Here is a 23,398-nt window from a genome sequence, read left to right as displayed (position 1 = left end):
TTTACTCAGGAACTTACTGATTAACCACAAACCTGCTCCTGAAGTGACCAGTATCTGGAGATCCTGCAACTCCAAAGATAGCCGAACAGATACCAGGGTATGGCTTAGCTGGTTCAGTAAATGGACCTTCAGTGTCTTTCACAAATACTCCTGTTTTGATATTTTCAAGCAATGGCCCATGGGTAATAAGAAAAATCACTTGCTCAACCAAAATCCGTAAAAGCAATGCTTCCTGTGTTAAATATCCCCCCAAAGCAGAGCTGTTTCTGCAGCTAAGCCAGGGTAAGCTGAGGGAAGCTGCACAGACCCCCGTGCGTCACACTTACCCCCCGCCTAGAGCTCCCTCACTGGACTCCCATGACGCTTCAGTTACAGGCACCAAGCTTGATTCCTCTTTCTCACTGGTTTTCACCTCTAGACACAAGCCGTCCGGGATTATTACAGCTGTGGGTGGCTGTTGAGCTGAGAGATGGGGCACCTGGACAGAGGTCTCCTCAAGGCTGGGCTCAAGTTCAGCCAGGGGTGGCTTTTCCGCCTCTTCTTGAGATGGTGGAGGCATGTCAGGAGGAAGGACGGTCGGCTCATTCTCAGCAGTCATCCGACAACTAGTGTCTCCCTCGACTGAAGGAGGTTTTTCCTCCACAAGAGGTTCATTGATTTTGGTGGGCAGTTCTTGGGTGGGAGTGTTTGATTCCTCAGGCAGGATAGTCTGAGGCTCCGAGGAGGAGAAGGGCCAGGGGGCAGGAAGAGTTTCTACCAACTTCTCTTCTACAACAGTCTCATCCGGCTCAGACAAAGAGTCAGAATCCCTGACTACTGCTGAGTAAGAAGGAGGAAGACTCGCCAGACCTTCAGGACTGAAGGACAGAAGAAACTCAGATCAGGATCCAGGCTTAAGGCAGAAAAATACCAACCCTAGCGCAGACTAGCTAAACTTGCAGAGTCAAAGCAAAAACTGATGAATAAGGACTCTGCTCCTTCTCACAAGACAGAAATTAGTTGTGTAAAAATAGCACACCATGACAGCTGCAGGGGGTGTCATGAGGCCAGGACCTCTGGGAAGTGGCTAACGCTCATGCACGTGACACGGAGCTCAGCCTTGACGCGCTCCCACACACACACACACACACTGCGGTACAGCTCCAGACGAGCACTCCAACCAAACCGCTAACTTACGCTCACAAAGGCGCGGCTAAGACAGGTAGCTGCGGTAAATCTGAGCTTTCTTTCGGTATCGACGTGAAGTGGAACCCAAGCTCACAGCACATTCTGCTGCAAAGCCGCTTTGCAGAGCGGTACAGCGTTCAGGGCCGCGGAACTTGCGACACCCGAGGCTAATGTTCCTTAACAGCTTGTGCAGAAGGCCTATTTAAAAGTGCAACGACACAGGAGCCATGTGGAAACACACCGCGGCAGGCCTGCTTTTCCATCTCCGTTCTTCACCAGCACAACCGGGTCTATGGCTCCAAATTCATTTTTTAGCAGAACCGGGAAGAAAACTTAAGCAATTAGGAAGCTACTTCATTTAGCATCCCTCTCATTGCTATCTAATTTTCCTACCACTGCACAGCAATAAGGCAAAAGCCAAGGGGTGTTTTTCAATACCAACAATGCAAAGATCGTACTTGTGGTCCTGGCAGGAATGGTCTTGCTAACTTGCCAACCAAGAGCAAACTTGGGAAAGAACAAATCATGGGATTGATCTCGTTTGGCAGGAATGCAACCGATGTATCCTTGATATTCAGGGTAAGGCAAGAATGACATCTGGGGATTTTTACCATCCTCTCTACTCCTGTCTCCTCTCTACTCCTTGGAACTGGTCTTCAGCGATGGAAGATAATGTAAAATGGGAACACGGGAACATGGGAACAACACAGGAACACAAGGATGGCATGTTGAGGAACACCCAAGAGGAAACAAACCATGTAATCAGGACCCAAAACCCACCTGGCTGTTCCCATAGTAACCGGTGCTGGGCTGAGAGTAGCGTGGACCGGAACCTGATTGGCGATGCTGATACTCCCGGCACTGCGAGAGGAGCGTGGGGTGTCTTCCTTCCGGCTGATGTTCAGGGGCTTGGGTGTCGTTTTCACGGGGGAAGTCGGCTCCTCCGGGACCGTCGGGCCTGCGTTTCCAGGGAGATGGAATCAGACCAATCAGGCGCTGCATTTACAGCCCAATCAAGAGCGGCACATCCACAGGCTAATCAGGCGGCAAATCCATAGGCGAATCAGGCAGCACATCCACACACTACTCACAGACAGCGGGGATTACTCACAGACAGCGGGGATTACTCACACACCGCGGGGATTACTCACAGACAGCGGGGATTACTCACAGACAGCGGGGATTACTCACACACAGCGGGGATTACTCACACACCGCGGGGATTACTCACACAGCGCGGGGATTACTCACACACAGCGGGAATTACTCATAGACAGCAGGGATTACTCACACACAGCGGGGATTACTCACAGACAACGGGGATTACTCACAGACAGCGGGGATTACTCACAGACAGCAGGGATTACTCACAGACAGTGGGGATTACTCACACACCGCGGGGATTACTCACAGACAGCTGGGATTACTCACACACAGCGGGATTACTCACAGACAGCGGGGATTACTCACACACCGCGGGGATTACTCACACACAGCGGGGATTACTCACACACAGCAGGGATTACTCACAGACAGCAGGGACCCCCTCCTCAGTCACCATGTTCAGCTGCCTGTGACGCTCTGAAAGAAACCAAAACGGCCAGTGACCACAGAGCTAAAGCCCCCTAAAATAGGCGCAATGACGCCCCTGAGTGGTACCCGAGATACATTACTGTATTTTGCTTTATGCGACTTCTGGCAAGGGTGAGTCTTCATTTTAAGGGTATGTCTCCGTGTTGTTTGTCCAGAAAGTGTTAAGTTTCATTCTAACACAAATGTCAGTAGTTCTTCTTCTTTTCAGGTTGCTGTTTATTGCTGGGGGCGGGTGCAAATATTAGGACTGGGGGGGGGTCCAAGATTATAAGGGATTCCCTTACAGGGGATTGCAACCTTAACCCTGTCTTAATGGGAAAGGAACACAAAAAACGAGGATAATTGGGATAATTATGTAGAGTGTGAGAGAGAGAAAGAGGCGATAAGTCATGCAAGGAGGCAGAAAGGGAGAAGTGCAGGTGGCCAAAATGCAGGGCTGCTGCACATGAGCAATCTGGTCACTTCTGGCTGTCACAGTCAAAGCCGTGCGGGTCAGTGATCCACGTTCCATACCTGGGGCTTGGGAGGAAGGCAGGCTGGTGGAAAGGGAGAGGGCTGGCAGGGGCACGGAGGAGGGGACAGTGCTAAGTCTGATCCGGAGGACAGATGCTTGAATACAGAGGAAGAGACAAAGTTGGGACACATTAGCAGAAAGGGAGAAAAGGATGCTGGGTAAAGAGAGAGCGAGAGAGAGAGCAGAAGGGCACTGCATGCAGAGCAAGAGGTGCTGTAGCATCTTTCGTATAAACAAAAAAATAAACAAATTGCCATGCATTTTGTAAATGTACCTGACTCAGAGTGAATTGGCAGAGCAGGGAAAGGGGCAGAGCAGGGGGTGGGTTTTGGGATAGAGTAGGAGGCAGACTCTGGGGTGGAGAAGGAGGCATGCTCTCGGGTGGAGCAGGGGGCGAGCTCTGGGGTGGGGAAGGAGGCGGGCTCTGTGGTGGAGAAGGGGATAAACTCTGGGCTGGAGAAGGATGAGGACTTTAGGATGGAGCAGGGGGCAGGTTCTGGGGCAGAGAAGGAGGCGGGCTCTGGGGTGGAGCTGGGGATAGACTCTGGGGCGGAGAAGGAGGAGGACTTTAGGATGGAGCAGGGGGCAGGTTCTGGGGCAGAGAAGGAGGCGGGCTCTGGGGTGGAGCAGGGGATAGACTCTGGGGCAGAGAAGGAGGAGGACTTTATGATGGAGCAGGGGGCAGGTTCTGGGGCAGAGAAGAAGACGGGCTCTGGGGTGGAGCAGGGGATAGACTCTGGGGCAGAGAAGGAGGAGGACTTTATGATGGAGCAGGGGGCAGGTTCTGGGGCAGAGAAGAAGACGGGCTCTGGGGTGGAGCAGGGGATAGACTCTGGGGCAGAGAAGGAGGAGGACTTTAGGATGGAGCAGGGGGCAGGTTCTGGGGCAGAGAAGAAGGCGGGCTCTGGGGTGGAGCAGGGGATAGACTCTGGGGCAGAGAAGGAGGAGGACTTTAGGATGGAGCAGGGGGCAGGTTCTGGGGCAGAGAAGGATGAGGACTTTAGGATGGAGCAGGGGGCAGGTTCTGGGGCAGAGAAGGAGGCGGGCTCTGGGGTGGAGCAGGGGATAGACTCTGGGGCGGAGAAGGAGGAGGACTTTAGGATGGAGCAGGGGGCAGGTTCTGGGGCAGAGAAGGAGGCGGGCTCTGGGGTGGAGCAGGGGATAGACTCTGGGGCAGAGAAGGAGGAGGACTTTATGATGGAGCAGGGGGCAGGTTCTGGGGCAGAGAAGAAGACGGGCTCTGGGGTGGAGCAGGGGATAGACTCTGGGGCAGAGAAGGAGGAGGACTTTATGATGGAGCAGGGGGCAGGTTCTGGGGCAGAGAAGAAGACGGGCTCTGGGGTGGAGCAGGGGATAGACTCTGGGGCAGAGAAGGAGGAGGACTTTAGGATGGAGCAGGGGGCAGGTTCTGGGGCAGAGAAGAAGGCGGGCTCTGGGGTGGAGCAGGGGATAGACTCTGGGGCAGAGAAGGAGGAGGACTTTAGGATGGAGCAGGGGGCAGGTTCTGGGGCAGAGAAGGAGGAGGACTTTAGGATGGAGCAGGGGGCAGGTTCTGGGGCAGAGAAGGAGGCGGGCTCTGGGGTGGAGCAGGGGATAGACTCTGGGGCAGAGAAGGAGGAGGACTTTAGGATGGAGCAGGGGGCAGGTTCTGGGGCAGAGAAGGAGGCGGGCTCTGGGGTGGAGCAGGGGATAGACTCTGGGGCAGAGAAGGAGGAGGACTTTAGGATGGAGCAGGGGGCAGGTTCTGGGGCAGAGAAGAAGGCGGGCTCTGGGGTGGAGCAGGGGATAGACTCTGGGGCAGAGAAGGAGGAGGACTTTAGGATGGAGCAGGGGGCAGGTTCTGGGGCAGAGAAGGATGAGGACTTTAGGATGGAGCAGGGGGCAGGTTCTGGGGCAGAGAAGGAGGCGGGCTCTGGGGTGGAGCAGGGGATAGACTCTGGGGCGGAGAAGGAGGAGGACTTTAGGATGGAGCAGGGGGCAGGTTCTGGGGCAGAGAAGGAGGCGGGCTCTGGGGTGGAGCAGGGGATAGACTCTGGGGCAGAGAAGGAGGAGGACTTTATGATGGAGCAGGGGGCAGGTTCTGGGGCAGAGAAGAAGACGGGCTCTGGGGTGGAGCAGGGGATAGACTCTGGGGCAGAGAAGGAGGAGGACTTTATGATGGAGCAGGGGGCAGGTTCTGGGGCAGAGAAGAAGACGGGCTCTGGGGTGGAGCAGGGGATAGACTCTGGGGCAGAGAAGGAGGAGGACTTTAGGATGGAGCAGGGGGCAGGTTCTGGGGCAGAGAAGAAGGCGGGCTCTGGGGTGGAGCAGGGGATAGACTCTGGGGCAGAGAAGGAGGAGGACTTTAGGATGGAGCAGGGGGCAGGTTCTGGGGCAGAGAAGGAGGAGGACTTTAGGATGGAGCAGGGGGCAGGTTCTGGGGCAGAGAAGGAGGCGGGCTCTGGGGTGGAGCAGGGGATAGACTCTGGGGCAGAGAAGGAGGAGGACTTTAGGATGGAGCAGGGGGCAGGTTCTGGGGCAGAGAAGGAGGCGGGCTCTGGGGTGGAGCAGGGGATAGACTCTGGGGCAGAGAAGGAGGAGGACTTTAGGATGGAGCAGGGGGCAGGTTCTGGGGCAGAGAAGAAGGCGGGCTCTGGGGTGGAGCAGGGGATAGACTCTGGGGCAGAGAAGGAGGAGGACTTTAGGATGGAGCAGGGGGCAGGTTCTGGGGCAGAGAAGGAGGCGGGCTCTGGGGTGGAGCAGGGGATAGACTCTGGGGCAGAGAAGGAGGAGGACTTTAGGATGGAGCAGGGGGCAGGTTCTATGGCTAGAGCCGGAAGAAGGATAGGCAACAAGGCAGAAGGGGGGTCAGAGAATGCAGGGGGAGGCAAGGGGAGGGACAGGGTAGACAAAAGGAAAGGGGTCAAGGCAGGGTCACACAAGGCCTCCAGGTTCGGTTTGCTTTGCAGGGGGACGGGGAATGGGGAGGGATCAGACGGGGGGGCGGTGCCGGGTCCGGGCCTCCTCGGGTCATTCTGCCAGGCAGCTGGGGACACTGCTGAGAGCAGGGGGTGTGAGGGGACAGAGGGAGAAGTGAAAGGTGGAAGAGAGACTGAAGTACAGCAAATATGAAGTGAGATGGGAAGACAGAGAGGAAGAGAAAGAAAATGGAAATCAACAAGACGGGAAGTATTAAGGAGGCCCCCCTTTCCATGGTGCCGCTGTGTCCCAGCAGCCTGGCCTCAGCCTACCTGTAACTGTGGGAGGGCCACTGACAGGCACACGCTCTGGGAAGGAAGCCGGGTCTCCCATGAGCTGGGGAGCGCTGTGGGCAGTGGGGTCTACAGGGGCGGGTGCCACATTAGTGGCATTACCACTTTTAGGCTTGCAGACATTCGAAAGGGCAGCTGGGTTGGGCTCTGAGGGTTGGGGTGACAGTGCAGGCGGTCAGAAATGTAGGCGGGGCAGAGACAGTGGGGCGGGCGGCAGAATGGCGTGCCAGACGGGGAGCGAGCCTACCTGCACCTCCAGGTCGGAGGCTTGGGGAACAAGTGGAGGTGGGGGAAAAGGAGGAGGGAGGCTCAGAGAAAGTCGGTGCAGGTGGTTGAGGAGTAACCACACCAGAGGGGGCCACCGCACGTACGGTAGGGTGGTCCTGGGGTTCCGAAGGGACACATGAAAAGGTGATGGGCACTGAAAGGGAAGAGGGATCCCAGGAGGAGGAGAGCAGGAGCAGAAGAAGGAGCAGGAGGGTAAGAGCAGGAGAAGAAGAGTAGGAGGAGCAGAGCAGGAGGAAAAGAGAGGCAGGAGAAGAAAAGCAGGAGAGAAAAACAGGAGAAGAAGAGCAGGAAGAGTGAGGCAAGAGAAGAGGGGCAGGAAGAGAAGAGCAGGAGGAAAAGAATTGAAGCAGAAACGGAGGAGAAGAGTTTTGAGGGGAGGAAGAAAAGGAAGGGTGGGATTTTTTACCGTTAAAACCAGATATAAACAAGCTTCACGATTAAGTGAATTTATAAAGTCAGGATCAGAGCTGTAAATTTGTTACAGCTAAAAAGGGGATTTTTCATGGAAGAGAAGCCAATAAATAAAGCTGCTCTTCAGATTGCAATAAGGCAGATGACAGACAATGATAAAATTCTATGTATCACGATATTCCGGCCATGTCAGGATAAGTCAGGGCATGTCAGTCCCCTCGTCAGTACCTGAGGCAGCTGATGACTGGAAGATTCTGGGCAGAGCTGGAGGGTGGGCGCGTACTACCCCGACGGGGGGGTGAATGCGTGCTGGCTGCTGGGCAGCAACAGCCACATGGGTGTGCCGCGCGCGGGCAGCTGGGATGGGCGGGGGGGTGGGATTTGGGGGCCTGGGCAGGGGGGGTCTGGACTGAAGCGAGCAATTAGGCACCGAGCCTGCCAGTAAGGGGCCAACGTCAATGCTGGGCTGATCCTTCTGCCCAGGAGTGGAGTGAGGGGCTAAGAGGAGGCAGAGGAGGAGAGAGAGAGAGAGAGAGAGAGAGGGAGAGAGAGAGGCAGTAGGACGGGGAAAAAGAGAGAGGACATGAAGGCAGGGGGAAGGGTATTAAAAAGGCAGAAAGAAAAGAAAAGAGAAATCGAGTATTTGGATGATAAGAAGGGCAGAACGATAGCACGGCCTCCTGCGCCGCCATCTTCCCCAAAATACAGATACTACAGCTAAACCCATCCATCTTCAAAGCCCAGCTAAATACTATAATTAGAGTAATCAGTATCAACACACACACACACAAACTCAGGTTTGTAAATATATCTTTGTAATGACATCATTTTTATGGGGAATCCCGACATGATGACCCCAACCACTACCCAGTCCTATGAGACTTTCGGCATTTTGTTTTTTGATTGCATTCACAGATCTTTACGTTCTTTATGTTAAAATGATAGGCTTTTATCACAATGTGGGGGACATTTGGTCCCCACAATGTAATACTAAACCTAACCCACACACACACACCTGACTGCATCTTTTTTTTTAACTGCAGGAGGTAACCAACACAACACAACACAGGAAGTGAGGCACAGAGAGCAGAGGCGGGACTCGAGCCTCTGACGCTGGAGCTATGAGGCCACAAGAGAGGCACCGGTCTGTCTGACTCTGTGTGTAAAGAAGGATACCTGCAGGAACCCCAAGGAAACACAGGGACACACAGCACACACACACACACACACTCATACAGAACAGAGGGAGCACCTCAAACCAGCAACCCTGGGAGTGTGAGGTTACCATGGCACCCTAATCATCATCACAAACAAACACCTCCATTAGATCAGGCTGAGGTAGAGGGGCTGTAAAATGACAGCGAAGTTTAGAAGACCCAAAAGAGTAGAGTGTGGATCAGGGAGAGAGTACCTATCAGGGACGGGTCTGTCGTACCCGGAGGTCTTAACTCCTGCTCTCGAGATCGTCTAGCCGGAGGTAGAGGAGCTGGAGAGGAGGATAAAAGAGGAGAAGATGGCATGCAGACAGGAGGAGGGAAGATGAGGCAGCCAGAGACCAAGCGAGCAAAGGAACTAGAAGAACCATAAAAGAGACACAAAGACATAAAAAGCCAACCAGCCCGGTAGGGAGGTGCTTTGAGGGAGGTGTCGCTGCAGTGCGTACCTGCCGGGGGAGCGGCCGTGCCCACCCCAGCTCCAGGCTTCTTGTCCTCCTCCTCGTCGCTCTCATTGAAATCGTCCAGGTTCCCAATGTCTGTGGGCTTCACACTCATCAGGCTGGCCAGGCTCTGCATGTCCTCGTCCCTGTGGGACAGTGCCATTTTCATTGGCTTGTGTCGTTTTTCACTTCACACTCACACATGAATGGGGCACACAGCAGGCACACACCTGGCACACGCCAGGAACACTGCATGCACACACCTGGCACACGCCAGGAACCCTGCAGGCACATACCTGGCACACGCCAGGAACACTGCATGCACACACCTGGCACACGCCAGGAACACTGCAGGCACACACCTGGCACACGCCAGGAACACTGCATGCACACACCTGGCACACGCCAGGAACACTGCAGGCACACACCTGGCACACGCCAGGAACACTGCATGCACACACCTGGCACACGCCAGGAACACTGCATGCACACACCTGGCACACGCCAGGAACACTGCAGGCACACACTTGGCACACGCCAGGAACACTGCAGGGACACACTTGGCACAGGCCAGGAACACTGCAGGCACACACCTGGCATACGCCAGGAACACTGCAGGGACACACCTGGCATACACCAGGAACACTGCAGGCACACACCTGGCATACGCCAGGAACACTGCAGGGACACACCTGGCACACGCCAGGAACACTGCATGCACACACCTGGCACACGCCAGGAACACGTAAGACACACGGCAAGTACACTGGGCACACTCCTGGAACACAGTAGGCACATGCCAGGCACATGCCTGGAACACACTAGGTACATGCCAAGCACACATCAGGATCATGTCAGTTTCCCACTGGATACACACCAGAAACACATCAGCAACACGTCACGCACACCACGTTATGCATGGAAAACAGCTTATAAAGTAGTACATTGGCTTTTTTCTGTGATTATAGCTGCTCTCTTTCCATCAGTCATTTCTGATGACTTTTAGGTGGCAAACACAGCCATGGTGGTGTATCTGAAGGGTGTACTGCGCCTGCTGGGGGCGCCCTGGTCACTCACGTGGCCTTGCCCTCACGCAGGAACACACAGGACAGGGACAGCTTCAGCGTGGCCTCCACCACCTTCACCGACAGCGGCTTCAGCTTCAGCGTCAGGTCCGTCTGGGTGAGCGTGGGGCTCGCAAACTCCTTCATGTTCACGTCCACCGACGCCAGGACCTTGCGGTGGCCCTTCGTCTCCTGTAATGGACGGTCACGGGCCATGTATCAGCGATGGGGATGCACTTGATGTCAAAGTGGCTGACAGGCTGAATAATTCACCCCATGTCCATAATAATTTAGCAACCAAATTTTTGCTTATTTTCTAATAAATAGTGTCATTAAGTACAGGAGGTGGCCTAGAAACTGGAAAGTGAATCCATCAGATTGTAACAAGCTTCAGAACACAGAAAGTACCAGAAAGGAGGAGGTGGACACTCACGTTCTCGATGACGAACGTCCAGGCCTTGTCTTCAAACTGATCAGCGTGGGGATCCTAGAGAAGCATCCAAAGCCAGTCATTAAGCAACAAGAAGATCCATTTAAAGCCAATCTGCTCCATAATAACCACAGGCAAAGCCTCAGGCGATTCCTGAATACATGGCTGTGAATAATGCTCTGCTGTTCTTCAGCTCTGATGATATTGTCATGTGTCCTGAACCCCTAGGATGTCTTATATTTATCAGCGGAAAAGTGCATTGCAGTCCTTATATCACTTACAGTGCTCAATGCAGTCTGCTCTTCATAAAATGCTTGGCTATACCAAACCTTAGGGCCTACAAACCTCATCAAGGTCTAATCACAGACATGCAGTCTATGCCTAGACACAGTCTAAACACCCATCTTTTCTGGAAATAACCTCAACTGGCGCATCTATCCGCTAACCTTGACCACCTTCAGCAATTATAACTTAGTTATGTATGTCATGTAGGAAAATCTTGCCTACACTTAGTGACAGACATGCAGATCCAGCATTGGCCTACCATTCCACACCTCAACCCAGCGAGGAGATATCATACCTTGAAGAGCGTGACTGTGATATCCACGTTTTCCGGAACGGGCCACACCACCATGCCCCTATAGGGGTTCTTAATCCCAGGCTGCCATCCATGGAGCTGGAGAGGGATGGTAAGGTCAGACAGCCAGAAGGTCAGACAGCCAGAAGGTCAGACAGCCGGAAGGTCAGACAGCCAGAAGGTCAGACGGCCGGAAGGTCAGACAGCCAGAAGGTCAGACAGCCGGAAGGTCAGTCAGCCAGAAGATCAGCCGGAAGGTTAAACAGCAGGAAGGTCAGTCAGCAGGAAGGTCAGACAGCCGGAAGGTCAGACAGCCGGAAGGTCAGTCAGCCAGAAGATCAGCCAGAAGGTTAAACAGCAGGAAGGTCAGACAGCCGGAAGGTCAGACAGCCGGAAGGTCAGTCAGCCAGAAGATCAGCCGGAAGGTTAAACAGCAGGAAGGTCAGACAGCCGGAAGGTCAGTCAGCCGGAAGGTTAAACAGCAGGAAGGTCAGACAGCCAGAAGATCAGCCGGAAGGTCAGACAGCCGGAAGGTCAGTCAGCCAGAAGTTTAAACAGCAGGAAGGTCAGACAGCCGGAAGGTCAGACAGCCGGAAGGTCAGACAGCCGGAAGGTCAGTCAGCCAGAAGATCAGCCGGAAGATTAAACAGCAGGAAGGTCAGTCAGCCGGAAGGTCAGACAGCCGGAAGGTCAGACAGCCGGAAGGTTAAACAGCAGGAAGGTCAGACAGCTGGAAGGTCAGACAGCAGGAAGGTCAGACAGAAGGTCAGACAGCCGGAAGGTTAAACAGCAGGAAGGTCAGACAGCCGGAAGGTCAGTCAGCCGGAAGGTTAAACAGCAGGAAGGTCAGACAGCCAGAAGATCAGCCGGAAGGTCAGACAGCCGGAAGGTCAGTCAGCCAGAAGATCAGCCGGAAGGTTAAACAGCAGGAAGGTCAGTCAGCCGGAAGGTCAGTCAGCCGGAAGGTTAAACAGCAGGAAGGTCAGACAGCTGGAAGGTCAGAAGGGTGGCTGAGGAAGACACCTGCTGAGGGCGAAGCTATGACGCTCAGAAGGTTGATCATACATGCTCAGCAGTATGCGAGTACCGTGTGTAACCGCTCTGAGAGCCTGTAACACATTACAGCAGGGCCTGCTGGCTGGTCTGCAACCTCACTTCCAACACGTCTGTATTTATGTGCCCTACAACATTGCACTGGATAATGACACTTTATGTTCCATTTGTACAAATCTAAATACACAGGAATTTCTCTGGTTGTCCAGACTCCCATCTTGCTCTCTTACAGTTTGTTACAGTTAATGACCTTGCTCAAGCACTTAGTAGTGATGTGATCATTCTACCAGCCACAGGATTCAAACTGATGACCTTCCGGACACAAGCATGGCCTCCTAGCCTGCGACACACGATGGGTGGGTTCGCGTTCCTGTGTAATTACAAGCCACAATAATTGCTACCCGTGTTTAAAAGCTGCAGCAGTGTCATTACCTTTGAGCAGATGCGTCTGTTTCTCCTGGTCCACACCACCCTCAGCTTGTCCGGCTGCCTGCAGAACGGAAACAAAGGCTTTACCACAAGACAGTGAAGGAACCAGAGAGCAGACTGCACCCAGGGAAGCTGTGCACGAGCGCAGGACAGCACTGACAGTGGAAGCTTCTGGATAATCGTGTAAATTGTGGCTAAACTCGGCTTTGGGTAGAACAACAGTAACACTGCTGACACAACAACTGGAGAGCGTGCTTCAGAAGTGCTTTAAACATTCGGAAAATGTTGGCGGGCCTTTGAGAAGCATAGTAAGACAATCCTGGAAAAGCTTCCTGCAATATGACAGGAAAGAAGGCCATATATAGGCAGGCAGCCAGCACAGATATGTCCCTTCACGAATGCCCCACTGGGCCTAAGAACCAGCAGAAGATCTCCAGAGGTTCTGGTGCCCATCATAGACCTAGGAGTACAGAGTCCCTATCTTCAATGGGCCTTCAGCCATCAGACCCCTCTGCTACTTCTGACCTTTCACCTTCAACCTTTCATCTTTGACCTTTCACCTTCGATTTCCCAGCTCCGGCTAGTGACTTACGCCTTTTGGAGTTACTGGAGCAATGCTACCATGACGAAATGCCCCAGGATTATATTTAGTGGTATTCTCAGCTTCACATGTTCCCCATCATGGGCGTCAGCGGCTCCTAGTAGCTAATAATACAGGGGGGGCAGGTGTGTCAGGCCCCAGACGGTGACACATGCAGATAGACTACAGAGCAGCCCTTCATGTACAGGCCGTCTGACTGCCACAGAAGATGGGCGACGCCCTTCCTCAATATACCACACACACCCTGACACGGACGACAACGCCACTGACACAACCGAGTTTCACCCCGCCCATTTCTCCGTAGGCCTACGGGGGGGCACCGACCCTGAGCAGACACACGACACAGCAGGAGGGAAGAGTGTAATGCACAGCCTGGGAAAGGCACAGGGAAGCAACGCTCCTAATCCCGACAGCAGCAACAAGGCCAGAAGCACGGCATCACTTCCTGTTTCCTGTTTCCCCAGCAACAGGCTGGCAGCACAAGACTTCATACCTCATCGGTGGGGTCGAGTAAACAAGTGAGATCAGCCTCCGCTTTAAACCAAAAGCAGCTGCGGCAAAGCGACAGGGAATGGAGGGGTCGGGCAGGGGGAACTGGGACTGCTGCTCCCACTGTTATTATCAACTGAACTGCTATTCAAACCAGCTACAACATACCTGCAGCTTGCTTTAGCAGACCCACAGGAAATAGTAACATTACTTTTTAATAGTACTGTAATAGTACTGTAATAGTACTGTAAAGTCGAAGACTAATATCAGTTTAAAGACTGATATCAGACTACTTAGACAAATTAGAGTAATTTTTGAATATTCCAGTGTTCGATCTGAGCTCTTTGAAATATGTCAGTGTCCCTAAATGCTGCCCACATGGTCCCTGTGAAGACGAGGGCCACAGTTGCTCCATAATAAAGGATTCTACATACAACAGAAACTAAAATAAGGGAAAAGTCAAATGCAATGTGCTTATTTTAAAGAGCATGTGGAGTGTCTAGTGAGAAGAACGAGTAACTCCGGCGAGGTTAACCTCTACGCCCAGCGAGAAACAGGAAGTGGAGCTCAGTCATGTGACATCAGCTGTGGTTTTTATGTTTTAGTTCTGCTTACAACCATCAGCTCTGCGTTTCCGGAAAGCTGTTAAAGTTTCCCGTACAACCCTTCCATTCTGAGGTTTCCCCCGATCACCCAAGAGCCCTTATATGTCAGAGCACCTTGCCAATATCAAAATTACTCATTTTTACTCAAAGCAAAACATTATTTCTTGATTATTTGTGCTGCCCGTTTTTACAGTGGGATGCTACACTGGTGAAAATTGCCTCAGGTGCTTTTAGAGCATGGCCCTGCAGGACAGAAACCCACAACCTTCTGTTTACAAACCCATGACCTCAGTTGCTGCCCCAAATTGACTAACAGCTGCAGAGGGGAGGGGCCCCAGGGGAATGATGCCATTGGCTCTTTGGTCCACCATCTCTCACATTACAGTCCAGTAATGGAAGCAGTGCTGATGGGTACGTGGGCTGAGGTAAGGGGACAGACAGGACACACGAAAATAGACTGGGGGGTGCTGGCCATAGTATTATGTCCACCAAAAAGTGCGATCAACAAGAAGAGTTACCCGCACGCGGCCAACCTGCCCCAGACTGCAGGCCTGCCCCGCTCGCTCCCGGCATTCTCGTTCAGGCTGCAGGCCTACCCTGCTCGCTCCCGGCATTCACGTTCATGCTGCAGGCCTGCCCCGCTCGCTCCCGGCATTCACGTTCAGGCTGCAGGCCTGCCCCGCTCGCTCCTGGCATTCACGTTCAGACTGCAGGCCTGCCCCGTTCGCTCCTGGCATTCACGATCAGACTGCAGGCCTACCCTGCTCGCTCCCGGCATTCATGTTCAGGCTGTAGGTCTGCCCCGCTCGCTCCTGGCATTCACATTCAGACTGCAGACCTGCCCCGCTCGCTCCCGGCATTCACGATCAGACTGCAGGCCTACCCTGCTCGCTCCCGGCATTCACGTTCAGACTGCAGGCCTGTCCCGTTCGCTCCCAGCATTCACGTTCAGACTGCAGGCCTACCTCGCTCCCTCCCGGCATTCACGTTCAGACTGCAGGCCTGCCCCGCTCGCTCCCGGCATTCACGTTCCGACTGCAGGCCTGCCCCGCTCGCTCCCGGCATTCACGTTCAGACCGCAGGGCTACCCTGCTCGCGCCTGACATTCACATTCACATTCAGACTGCAGGCCTGCCCCGCTCGGTCCTGACATTCACATTCAGACTGCAGGCCTGCCCCGCTCGCTTCCAGCATTCACGTTCAGACTGCAGGCCTGCCCCGTTCGCTCCCAGCATTCACGGTCAGACTGCAGGCCTACCCTGCTCGGTCCTGGCATTCACGTTCAGACTGCAGGCCTGCCCCGTTCGCTCCCAGCATTCACGTTCAGACTACAGGCCTGCCCCGCTCGCTCCCGGCATTCACGTTCAGACTGCAGGCCTGCCCCGCTCGCTCCCGGCATTCACGTTCAGACTGCAGGCCTGCCCCGCTCGCTCCCGGCATTCACGTTCAGACTGCAGGCCTGCCCCGCTCACTCCCAGCATCGGGAGATTTTAATTTGCATGCAAGATTTAAGCTTCCAGTTTCTGTTACACTTAATGACACGTAACACGTTGTGTGAGGGAAGCTGCATGTAAACATATGCACTTAAAATAAACATTTAAAATAAGTGAGGTGATTAAACTGGGTAAATGCAAAATATTCTTATCTAAAAAAAATCCCACCCATGGTGTCCCCTGCCCTGTGTCCAATGATGGACTGGCATCCCATCCAGAATGTCCCTTTGTGTTATGCCCTAAATGGACTGGCATCCCGTCCAGGGTGTCCCCTGCCTCATGCCCTGTGGTGGACTGGCATCCCGTCCAAGGTGTCCCCTTCCTCATGCCTTGTGATGGACTGGCATCCCGTCCAAGGTGTCCCCTTCCTCATGCCTTGTGATGGACTGGCATCCCGTCCAGGGTGTCCCCTACCTCATGCCCTGTGATAGACTGGCATACCGTCCAGCGTGTCCCCCTGCCTTGTCCCTTAGGCTGCCTGGGATAGGCTCTAGACCCCCCTGAATAAGCGTTTGGGTGACAGATAGATGGTGTGTTATGCATCTATTTTATTGACTTGTATTATTAGACAGACATAATGTTTGCCCTGAAGGACAGCCTTGAGGATAAGTGGTTTGCACAGCGGCCACCCACGCTGTGTGCCGTGGACATTCCACAATCTCCTCGTGCTGGTGCAGCTTTCATCTCGCTGCTCCAGCATCTTCTCATAGTCTACAGGAATGCGGTTTCGGTGAACCAGCGACTGTAATCTGCCCTGAGTGTGTGTCTGCATGCGCTGGCAACCCGCATGAATGATTCTGTGGGCAGAATCTGAACTGACAGTTTGCCACATGGGAACCATGAACCCCGGATAAATCTGCTCTGAAGTCTTTATATTGGAAAAGCAATGATAGATGTATTTCCCAGCCTGAAATACATCTATCATTCTCTTCCTAGCTATGTCAGTGACACCAGCCATCGGCTTTGCCAAGTGGAACGAAGACGGACAGAAGAGCAAAATTACACGCAGATCAATGGGGTACAAATTTTATTTGCATCTGTGCAAATAAAAGTGCACAGATGCACGGGCAGAAGGAGAGTGTGAGCAGAGATACACCCTCTCACACATACACAGATGCGGAAATAGATTCAATGCAGTACAGGAAGAATATAGCTAGTGTGGCTGATATTCGTATAAGTAATAATCGTCATCCTCATGTGATAGTGACTCAATGTCGTGTTTTACCTTTGACAGTCTGTTAAAAAGATCAAGAGCGACATAATCATTACTGTCATGATTATTATTACTTTTATGACTTTTCAACATAAGTTTTTGTTCTGGTGTGAAATTTACTTTAGTTGCACCATTAGTATTACAGCAACAACAATTTTACATTATTAATAATAATAATAATAATAATAATAATAATAATAATATTGTTGTTGTTGTTGTTCTTGATGATGATGATGATGATGATAAAAAGGCAGGGGCTGATTTGCTGATAAGTTCTGACGGCAGAAGTTCCTGCATCAGCGGACCGTCCGTAGCATATATGTATTTATATCCGGGGTTTCCTACAGCTTGTGTAGGCGTGCTGCTGTACTCGCACGTACAATATGAAAATGCCACAGCGGCGACACATGACAACCAGTCACACTGTCCCGTATCAAAAAGCCCCGTGTCTCAAATGAGACTTAATGCATTTTGCGTGAGGGGCATTTCATACATAGCTTCGCCGACCTGCTCGCTTCTTCATGCACTGGTAGTTTCTGGAGTTAGGTTTCTACAGCCACTTGTTGGTGCACCCTGACCGTCAGCTCACGGTAGGGTTAGGGTCACTCACCGCCTACCGGTGTGCCCTGACCGTCAGCTCGCGGTAGGGTTAGGGTCACTCACCGCTTACCGGTGCGCCCTTACCGTCAGCTCGCGGTAGGGTTAGGGTCACTCAACGCTTACCGGTGCGCCCTGACTGGCAGCTCGCGGTAGGGTTAGGGTCACTCACCGCTTACCGGTGCGCCCTTACCGTCAGCTCGCGGTAGGGTTAGGGTCACTCACCGCTTACCGGTGCGCCCTGACCGTCAGCTTGCGGTAGGGTTAGGGTCACTCACCACTTCTTGGTGCACTCAACCACCAGCTCCTGGTAAGACGCCACGAACTGAAACTTTGACGCTTTCTTGCCGACGCGCTGCAGCCTCTTCCAGACTGAAGTCATCTTCCAATCGCTTTGGATGCAATATGAATAGAAACTGAAAATGTGCCGATTGCTTGCCGAAATCCAAAATGACACCGTTAGTTAAGTTTCACTTCGGTTCAGACATGATTAAGTAGAAAAAAGTGTGAAAATGAAGCATGGCGCAGTTTTCAACAAGGCTTGCTGTCCGGCTCCACGTGAAACGTCGCCATCTCCCACTTTTATTACACGAAATAGCTATATACGGAAATTACAAGAGGAACCGACCTCACATCCAGGACATCGCTCTCTCTTAGTATGGGGAGCCCCGTTTCCCGTTAACTAAAAGTAACGCTACGAGTTTAGTCCAGCTGGTAATTGCTTTTAACTTAACAGTCTCTCAAATCTTGTATAAAAGTTGATCGGCGCAGCGAAAAAGGAATCCGCCCTGTGTTCTCCCGAGGCAGCAGCCCGCTGGGTTATTGCTGTTCATTGAGAATATCCTTAATGTTGCTTCTTCCCCCCCCCCAGCTGACCCTCTGTCACAGAGTGAGGGAGGGGCGGGAGATGCATGTCAGAGCCGCGATGATGAAGCACGATGCAAAGGTCTATCTCTGTCTCTGCCGCCACTAGATTAAGGCGCAGACTTTGGATCTTGTATGATCTTAGCAGCGCTCCGCAAGTTTCCAGTTTCACAATATTTGTCTTAGGGCAACTTCTTAATTGTTAGCTGATGTTGTCAGAGGTTAGCATTTGTAAATGACGTATATATTTATTTCATTTGTAAGTCGTAAGTGAAATACCGAAACAGTTAACTAGCCACAATGAATATTTGTAATATATTAAATATACACTACACCTATATAAATATGTAGTATATATTACAATATATTGCATGAATTTACGTTACAGTCCAATATGAGTGGGGGGGGGACATTCTAGGGGAACTAAATCGCCCTCCTCCCCCCACAAAAAAGTGACGCCCCTGCTGTCCAAGTATTACGGTCCAGCCGATTTCGCTCAAAAAATATTTACATAAAATGACTAAGAGCAACGAGCCCTCCTCGTGTTTATTTATAAACGTGTTTGAGAGGCACGGGCAGCTGGGGGTGATGGAACTGCACCGGGAATCGACCCTGAGACCATCAGGTGCCAGTGTAGCCCTTCGGGCTCTAAGGGGGCCTCACCCCCACACCCGCGTTCAGCTTGCTTGCAGTCTTGGGTTATACTTCCACATTAAGACATACCGAATACATGATTAGGCTGCAGTGATGTCGACGGTGCGCTCCGCAGACTCACGGACTGTCGCTCCGGCGGAGGCGAGCCGGGATGGGGTCCTGCTCGTAACCGGAGCCGGCGGTCAGTCGGGGCGGCGCTCCCCTGCGCTTCCTCGCCTCGCTCACAATAACGCGTCAGCATAGAAATAGATGCCATCTGAGTATTTGCTTTCACGAGGCAGGCTGCAGCCCATTGCCCGTGTTTGCTGTTCATGCCGATTCAGTGCCACTCCCGTTTGGCACAATGTAGCAGTAAGTACGGTAACATCAGATTATGTTTGATACGTATGTACGCGTTATTAAGGCGGAACCCAAAATAGCACGGTCCAATTTTAACTGAGACCCAAATACTATAAATCAAGATACTGTAAATGAATCTTAATCATATCACTCAAGAATATAACCGCAAGCCCTGGCGTCCTATCCAAGATGTACCCCCACCCAAGGATAAGCAGTAGGAAGATGAATAGAAGGGTGGATGTAATTCAAGTGAATCGGGTCCCACCATTGGTTGCATTTACTTGTATTATCTTAAGTGGATTATCTAATTTCTGTCGGATAATGATTTTTGTTTAATGTGTAGAATAGAAACAGTGCTAACCACTGCACCACCATGCCGCCCCCCTCACCCTGACCACTGCACCACCACCCTTCCATTTAATCAGCACAGAGTCAATGTGATTTACTTAAAATCATAAAAAGGCCTGGGTTTGCACTGTTGCCTCACATCTCTGAGACCCGGGTTCGAGTCTCCGCCTGGGTCATATGTGTGCAGAGTTTGCATGTTCTCCCCATGTCGTCGTGGGGTTTCCTCCGGGTACTCCGGTTCCCCCCCCCCCCCCCCCCCCACAGTCCAAAAACACGCTGAGGCTGATTGGAGTTACTGAATTCCGCATAGGAGTGTGTGAGTGTGTGAGTGTGTGAGTGTGCTCTGCGGTAGGTTTGCGTCCCATCCTGGGCTGTTCCCTGTCTTGCGCCTGTAGCCTCCTGATAAGCTCCAGACCCCCCCCCCCCCCCCCCCCCGCGACCCTGAGGAGGACAAGTGGTTTCAGAAAATGGATGGAAGCTTCCAGCCTAAAATGAGCTGTGAATATGTATATCTATTAAATACAATATAAGACAAATGTAGGGACTTATAACACACAATTGGTACAAATATTCAAAAGTTATACAGCTTGACTGTGAAAGTATTAAAGGATCTAGGCTTAGTTATAGTGTTTGGAGAAATGAAGTAGAAAAATATATGATCAAATGATGCCATCATGTTGTGCATTGCTGAATACAGTCAGCAAGTATCAGTCCTCGAGAAACAAATCGACTGTCGACAGTGAAGACGTGATCTATTTCAGTCACAGGATCCAGCTCAGCCTGCACTTCGCAGGAACGCAAGAGTGTCTCTGGGGACTGTTGTCCTCTAACTCCTATTTTAGGGACCATTCGAGAACAAATACCGGCCAAGCGGGAATTCGTGCAGAAATATCCGCCGTTCAACCAAAAACACCAGGACTGGGATACAAGCAAGAAAAGAGGATCAAAGAGAAGTGTAAACAACGCAGCGTACAAACGGGCCACGAGGGGCCGACATGCAGCTCAACAGGGGGAGATGGGGGGCTGCCCATGCAAGGACGCGGCGAGGGGGGGCTTCCTGTCCCTGCCCAGACGTTTCCTGTGCACTTTCAGTTTGTTGCTGGTTGTTGTTTCCCAGCTGGGAGTCACCATCGCTGTATCGGTTACAGTGTACAGTGCACTTCCTGCCAGTGGGAGTGACTGACTCTTACTGAACAGCATTCTCACTTCAAAACGCTTTAAATGACGAGTGATACTCAGCAATGGTTTGCTTTCCTCTGCTGGTTAACTAACGGCTTAGCATTTGCGCCTCTTCCTTCCACCCAAACTATTTCCCAGGACAAACCAAACTAAATGGCCGTTAAGCAGAGTGAAGTCTGGCCCAGACATTCTCGCTCCTTTCTGCAATAACAATGAAATAATTCACTGACTTTTCCAGCCAGGAAAGCAATCCTGCTCCTGGAACGAAGAAGGCGTCCAAAGCAGACAGAAGATTAAACGACAGCCAGTCGGTGCTGGTGTTTGCTGAGGAGCCAGAAAGCGCAGAAGGAAAATTCCCTCTCTGCAGTGGAAGATTGGAGCTGATTCACCGCAGTGACCTGGATATATATAGACAGGAGTTACTAGACACCTGCCCCGTGTCGATCAAAGATGTAAGGACTGGGCAGGAAAGGCACACAAAATGTTTGCAGAATGACTGGGGAGATGTGAATAGACTACGAGTCCAGCATATTGTATGAGTGTGTCTGTCGCTCGCAGGAATTCTTCAAGGAACGACTGAACTATCAAACACATCTGAGCTCTTTTTTCAGTAATAACTGCTAGCTAATACGAATATCCAAGGATTGGGTGCATGAGAAAGCGTGTTATAATTAGCACTGTAGCTGGGGTTGTTATTAATTGTGAACCTGTGGATTTCCTGTGGCCCAAGATGGCAAGTGATCCGGATTGCTTTGTCTGCGGGACACGTCCGGGACCGAAATACCGCAAGGCAGCTGGCAGGTCATGTGACCCCGGCCGCTATTGTGATCTTTATTCGCCTCATGGGTAAGTTAGGGGGCGACCAGCTCAGCACTTCGGATGAGTGCTTGACATTCTCTCCAGGGTTTGACTTTACTGTGCAGGGTCAACAAATAGCCAAGAAGCATCCATCTTGTGCGTGATTAACCTTGGTCAGGATCATGAAGGGAGGGGCGGGGGGGGGCACACCCTAGATGGGATACCAGTCCACTTCAGGGTACCGACACACCCAACGCATAGACACCAATCAGCCTGACTGCATCTCCGTGGACCAAAGGAAGCAGAGAGAGACCCACATGACTCAGGGGGACATGGAAACTCCACACGCATGGAGCAGTGGTGGGTTCGGCACTGCATGCATGACACAGCAAGTAGGCACTGTAGCCGGGTGACCGTGACACAGCACGCAGTCATGCCAGCACAGTGCTAAGAGGAGGTCACTTTAAGAGGGCAGTGTGATTCACTTCGATGATATTCCGAATGCAGGTCATGTGAAGGCTGGTCTTCACCAGCAGCTCATTGGCTGGAATGTCTGGCCTGCTGGCTCTTGTCCCTGTAGGCACTTATGAATAGTCCAAACCGCCACATCTCCTAATATGCCGACGAGCGTCAGGACGTTGTTTATACAAGTCGCCATGGGAACCAGAGATGCTGCCAGCTCACCGCGGGACTCGGCACGGCCCAACCCAGACGGCCCACGGGCTGTGCCGGGTGCCAGCCAGACTTCCTGTTTGGTTCCGTTTGCTTTGCTGTTGTGACGGGTCCGGCGGGCGACGCTCGTCTGGTGTGTAACAGTACCGCAAATCCCCCATGATGCTCTCTGTTTTACCCGCTTTCATTGACATTTCTACACTTTCAGAATCCTTATCCACTACAAGGTGATAGTGACCCTGCTGCCTAGCAGAGGGCATGGGGACTAGCCTAGTCACACGTATTCCCAAGACAGGAAGAATCTGGGAGAACATGCAGACTCTGCCGCTTGAGATTAAACCCCAAATCGGCGGTGACACTACAGCCCACCAAAGCCACAATCCTGTTTAATCACTTTCAAAAATGTTTACAAGCTCATATTAGGTGACACTTTTAAATTATTTATCACAGTTTTCTAAGCATCCATTCAGCACAGGAACAGGGGTGATAATAATAATCTATAAATAAGAAACGACACACAAAATTATGTTGAATTTGTCCCAGTGTATCATTGTGTCTTACAATTTTATAACAGGGCAACAAGACATGTCCATGTGCGAGTCAGTTACGCATTACGTGCGTGTTTCATTTCAAATTAAACGTTTCTGCCATCTAGTGGTCAGTTGTAATCATTTGCATACTACTGAAACAAACCGACATAAGTACCAGCTTATGAATACAAAATTTAATTATGAATTAAATTTAGAAAATATATTTACCAATGGGGGCGGCATGGTGGTGCAGTGGTTAGCACTGTTGTCTCACACCTCTGGGACCCGGGTTCGAGTCTCCGCCTGGGTCACATGTGTGTGGAGTTTGCATATTCTCCCCATGTCGTCGTGGGGTTTCCTCCGGGTACTCCGGTTTCCCCCCACAGTCCAAAAACATACTGTGGCTAATTGGACTTGCTAAATTGCCCGTAGGTGTGCCTGTGTGAGTGAATGGTGTGTGAATGTGCCCTGCGATGGGCTGGCCCCCCATCCTGGGTTGTTCCCTGCCTCGTGCCCATTGATTCTGGGATAGGCTCCGGACCCCCCACAACCCAGTAGGATAAGCGGTTTGGAAAATGGATG

The 23,398-nt window shown here is 52.0% G+C and overlaps 2 protein-coding genes across 14 annotated transcripts in view; both read right to left on the bottom strand.

The window, feature by feature from the left end:
* The window catches only part of ehbp1l1b (EH domain binding protein 1-like 1b), a 36,019-nt gene extending 17,401 nt beyond the window's left edge, over positions 1–18,618 (bottom strand). For 3 of the 13 annotated variants that reach the window (XM_048994709.1, XM_048994708.1, XM_048994710.1), the window contains exons 1-16: positions 17,711–18,618; positions 12,438–12,495; positions 10,956–11,051; positions 10,379–10,432; positions 9,959–10,137; positions 8,888–9,027; positions 8,636–8,710; positions 7,453–7,722; positions 6,773–6,946; positions 6,505–6,672; positions 5,160–6,365; positions 3,549–5,015; positions 3,274–3,369; positions 2,698–2,748; positions 1,948–2,125; positions 327–857 (exon numbers count right to left, since the gene is read on the bottom strand). In XM_048994709.1, coding sequence (XP_048850666.1) covers positions 327–857; positions 1,948–2,125; positions 2,698–2,748; positions 3,274–3,369; positions 3,549–5,015; positions 5,160–6,365; positions 6,505–6,672; positions 6,773–6,946; positions 7,453–7,722; positions 8,636–8,710; positions 8,888–9,027; positions 9,959–10,137; positions 10,379–10,432; positions 10,956–11,051; positions 12,438–12,495; positions 17,711–17,814 — 4,847 coding nt within the window. In that variant the 5' untranslated portion in view covers positions 17,815–18,618. The remainder of the gene's footprint in view (positions 1–326; positions 858–1,947; positions 2,126–2,697; positions 2,749–3,273; positions 3,370–3,548; positions 5,016–5,159; positions 6,366–6,504; positions 6,673–6,772; positions 6,947–7,452; positions 7,723–8,635; positions 8,711–8,887; positions 9,028–9,958; positions 10,138–10,378; positions 10,433–10,955; positions 11,052–12,437; positions 12,496–17,710) is intronic. The other 10 variants (XM_048994711.1, XM_048994714.1, XM_048994717.1 and 7 more) reach the window with 7 other exon arrangements.
* Positions 9,040–9,944, bottom strand: LOC125719888 (uncharacterized). The gene is made up of 2 exons (XM_048994722.1): positions 9,376–9,944; positions 9,040–9,342 (listed from the first exon to the last, which is right to left on the bottom strand). The coding sequence occupies exons 1-2, from the start codon at positions 9,732–9,734 to the stop codon at positions 9,078–9,080; spliced, it is 624 nt and encodes a 207-aa protein (XP_048850679.1). The 5' UTR covers positions 9,735–9,944; the 3' UTR covers positions 9,040–9,077.
* Positions 18,619–23,398: the final 4,780 nt, after the last annotated feature.

This window comes from Brienomyrus brachyistius, chromosome 24, assembly GCF_023856365.1.
Source record: "Brienomyrus brachyistius isolate T26 chromosome 24, BBRACH_0.4, whole genome shotgun sequence".
Lineage (NCBI taxonomy): Eukaryota > Metazoa > Chordata > Actinopteri > Osteoglossiformes > Mormyridae > Brienomyrus > Brienomyrus brachyistius.
This window is presented reverse-complemented; position numbering and strand designations above follow the sequence as displayed.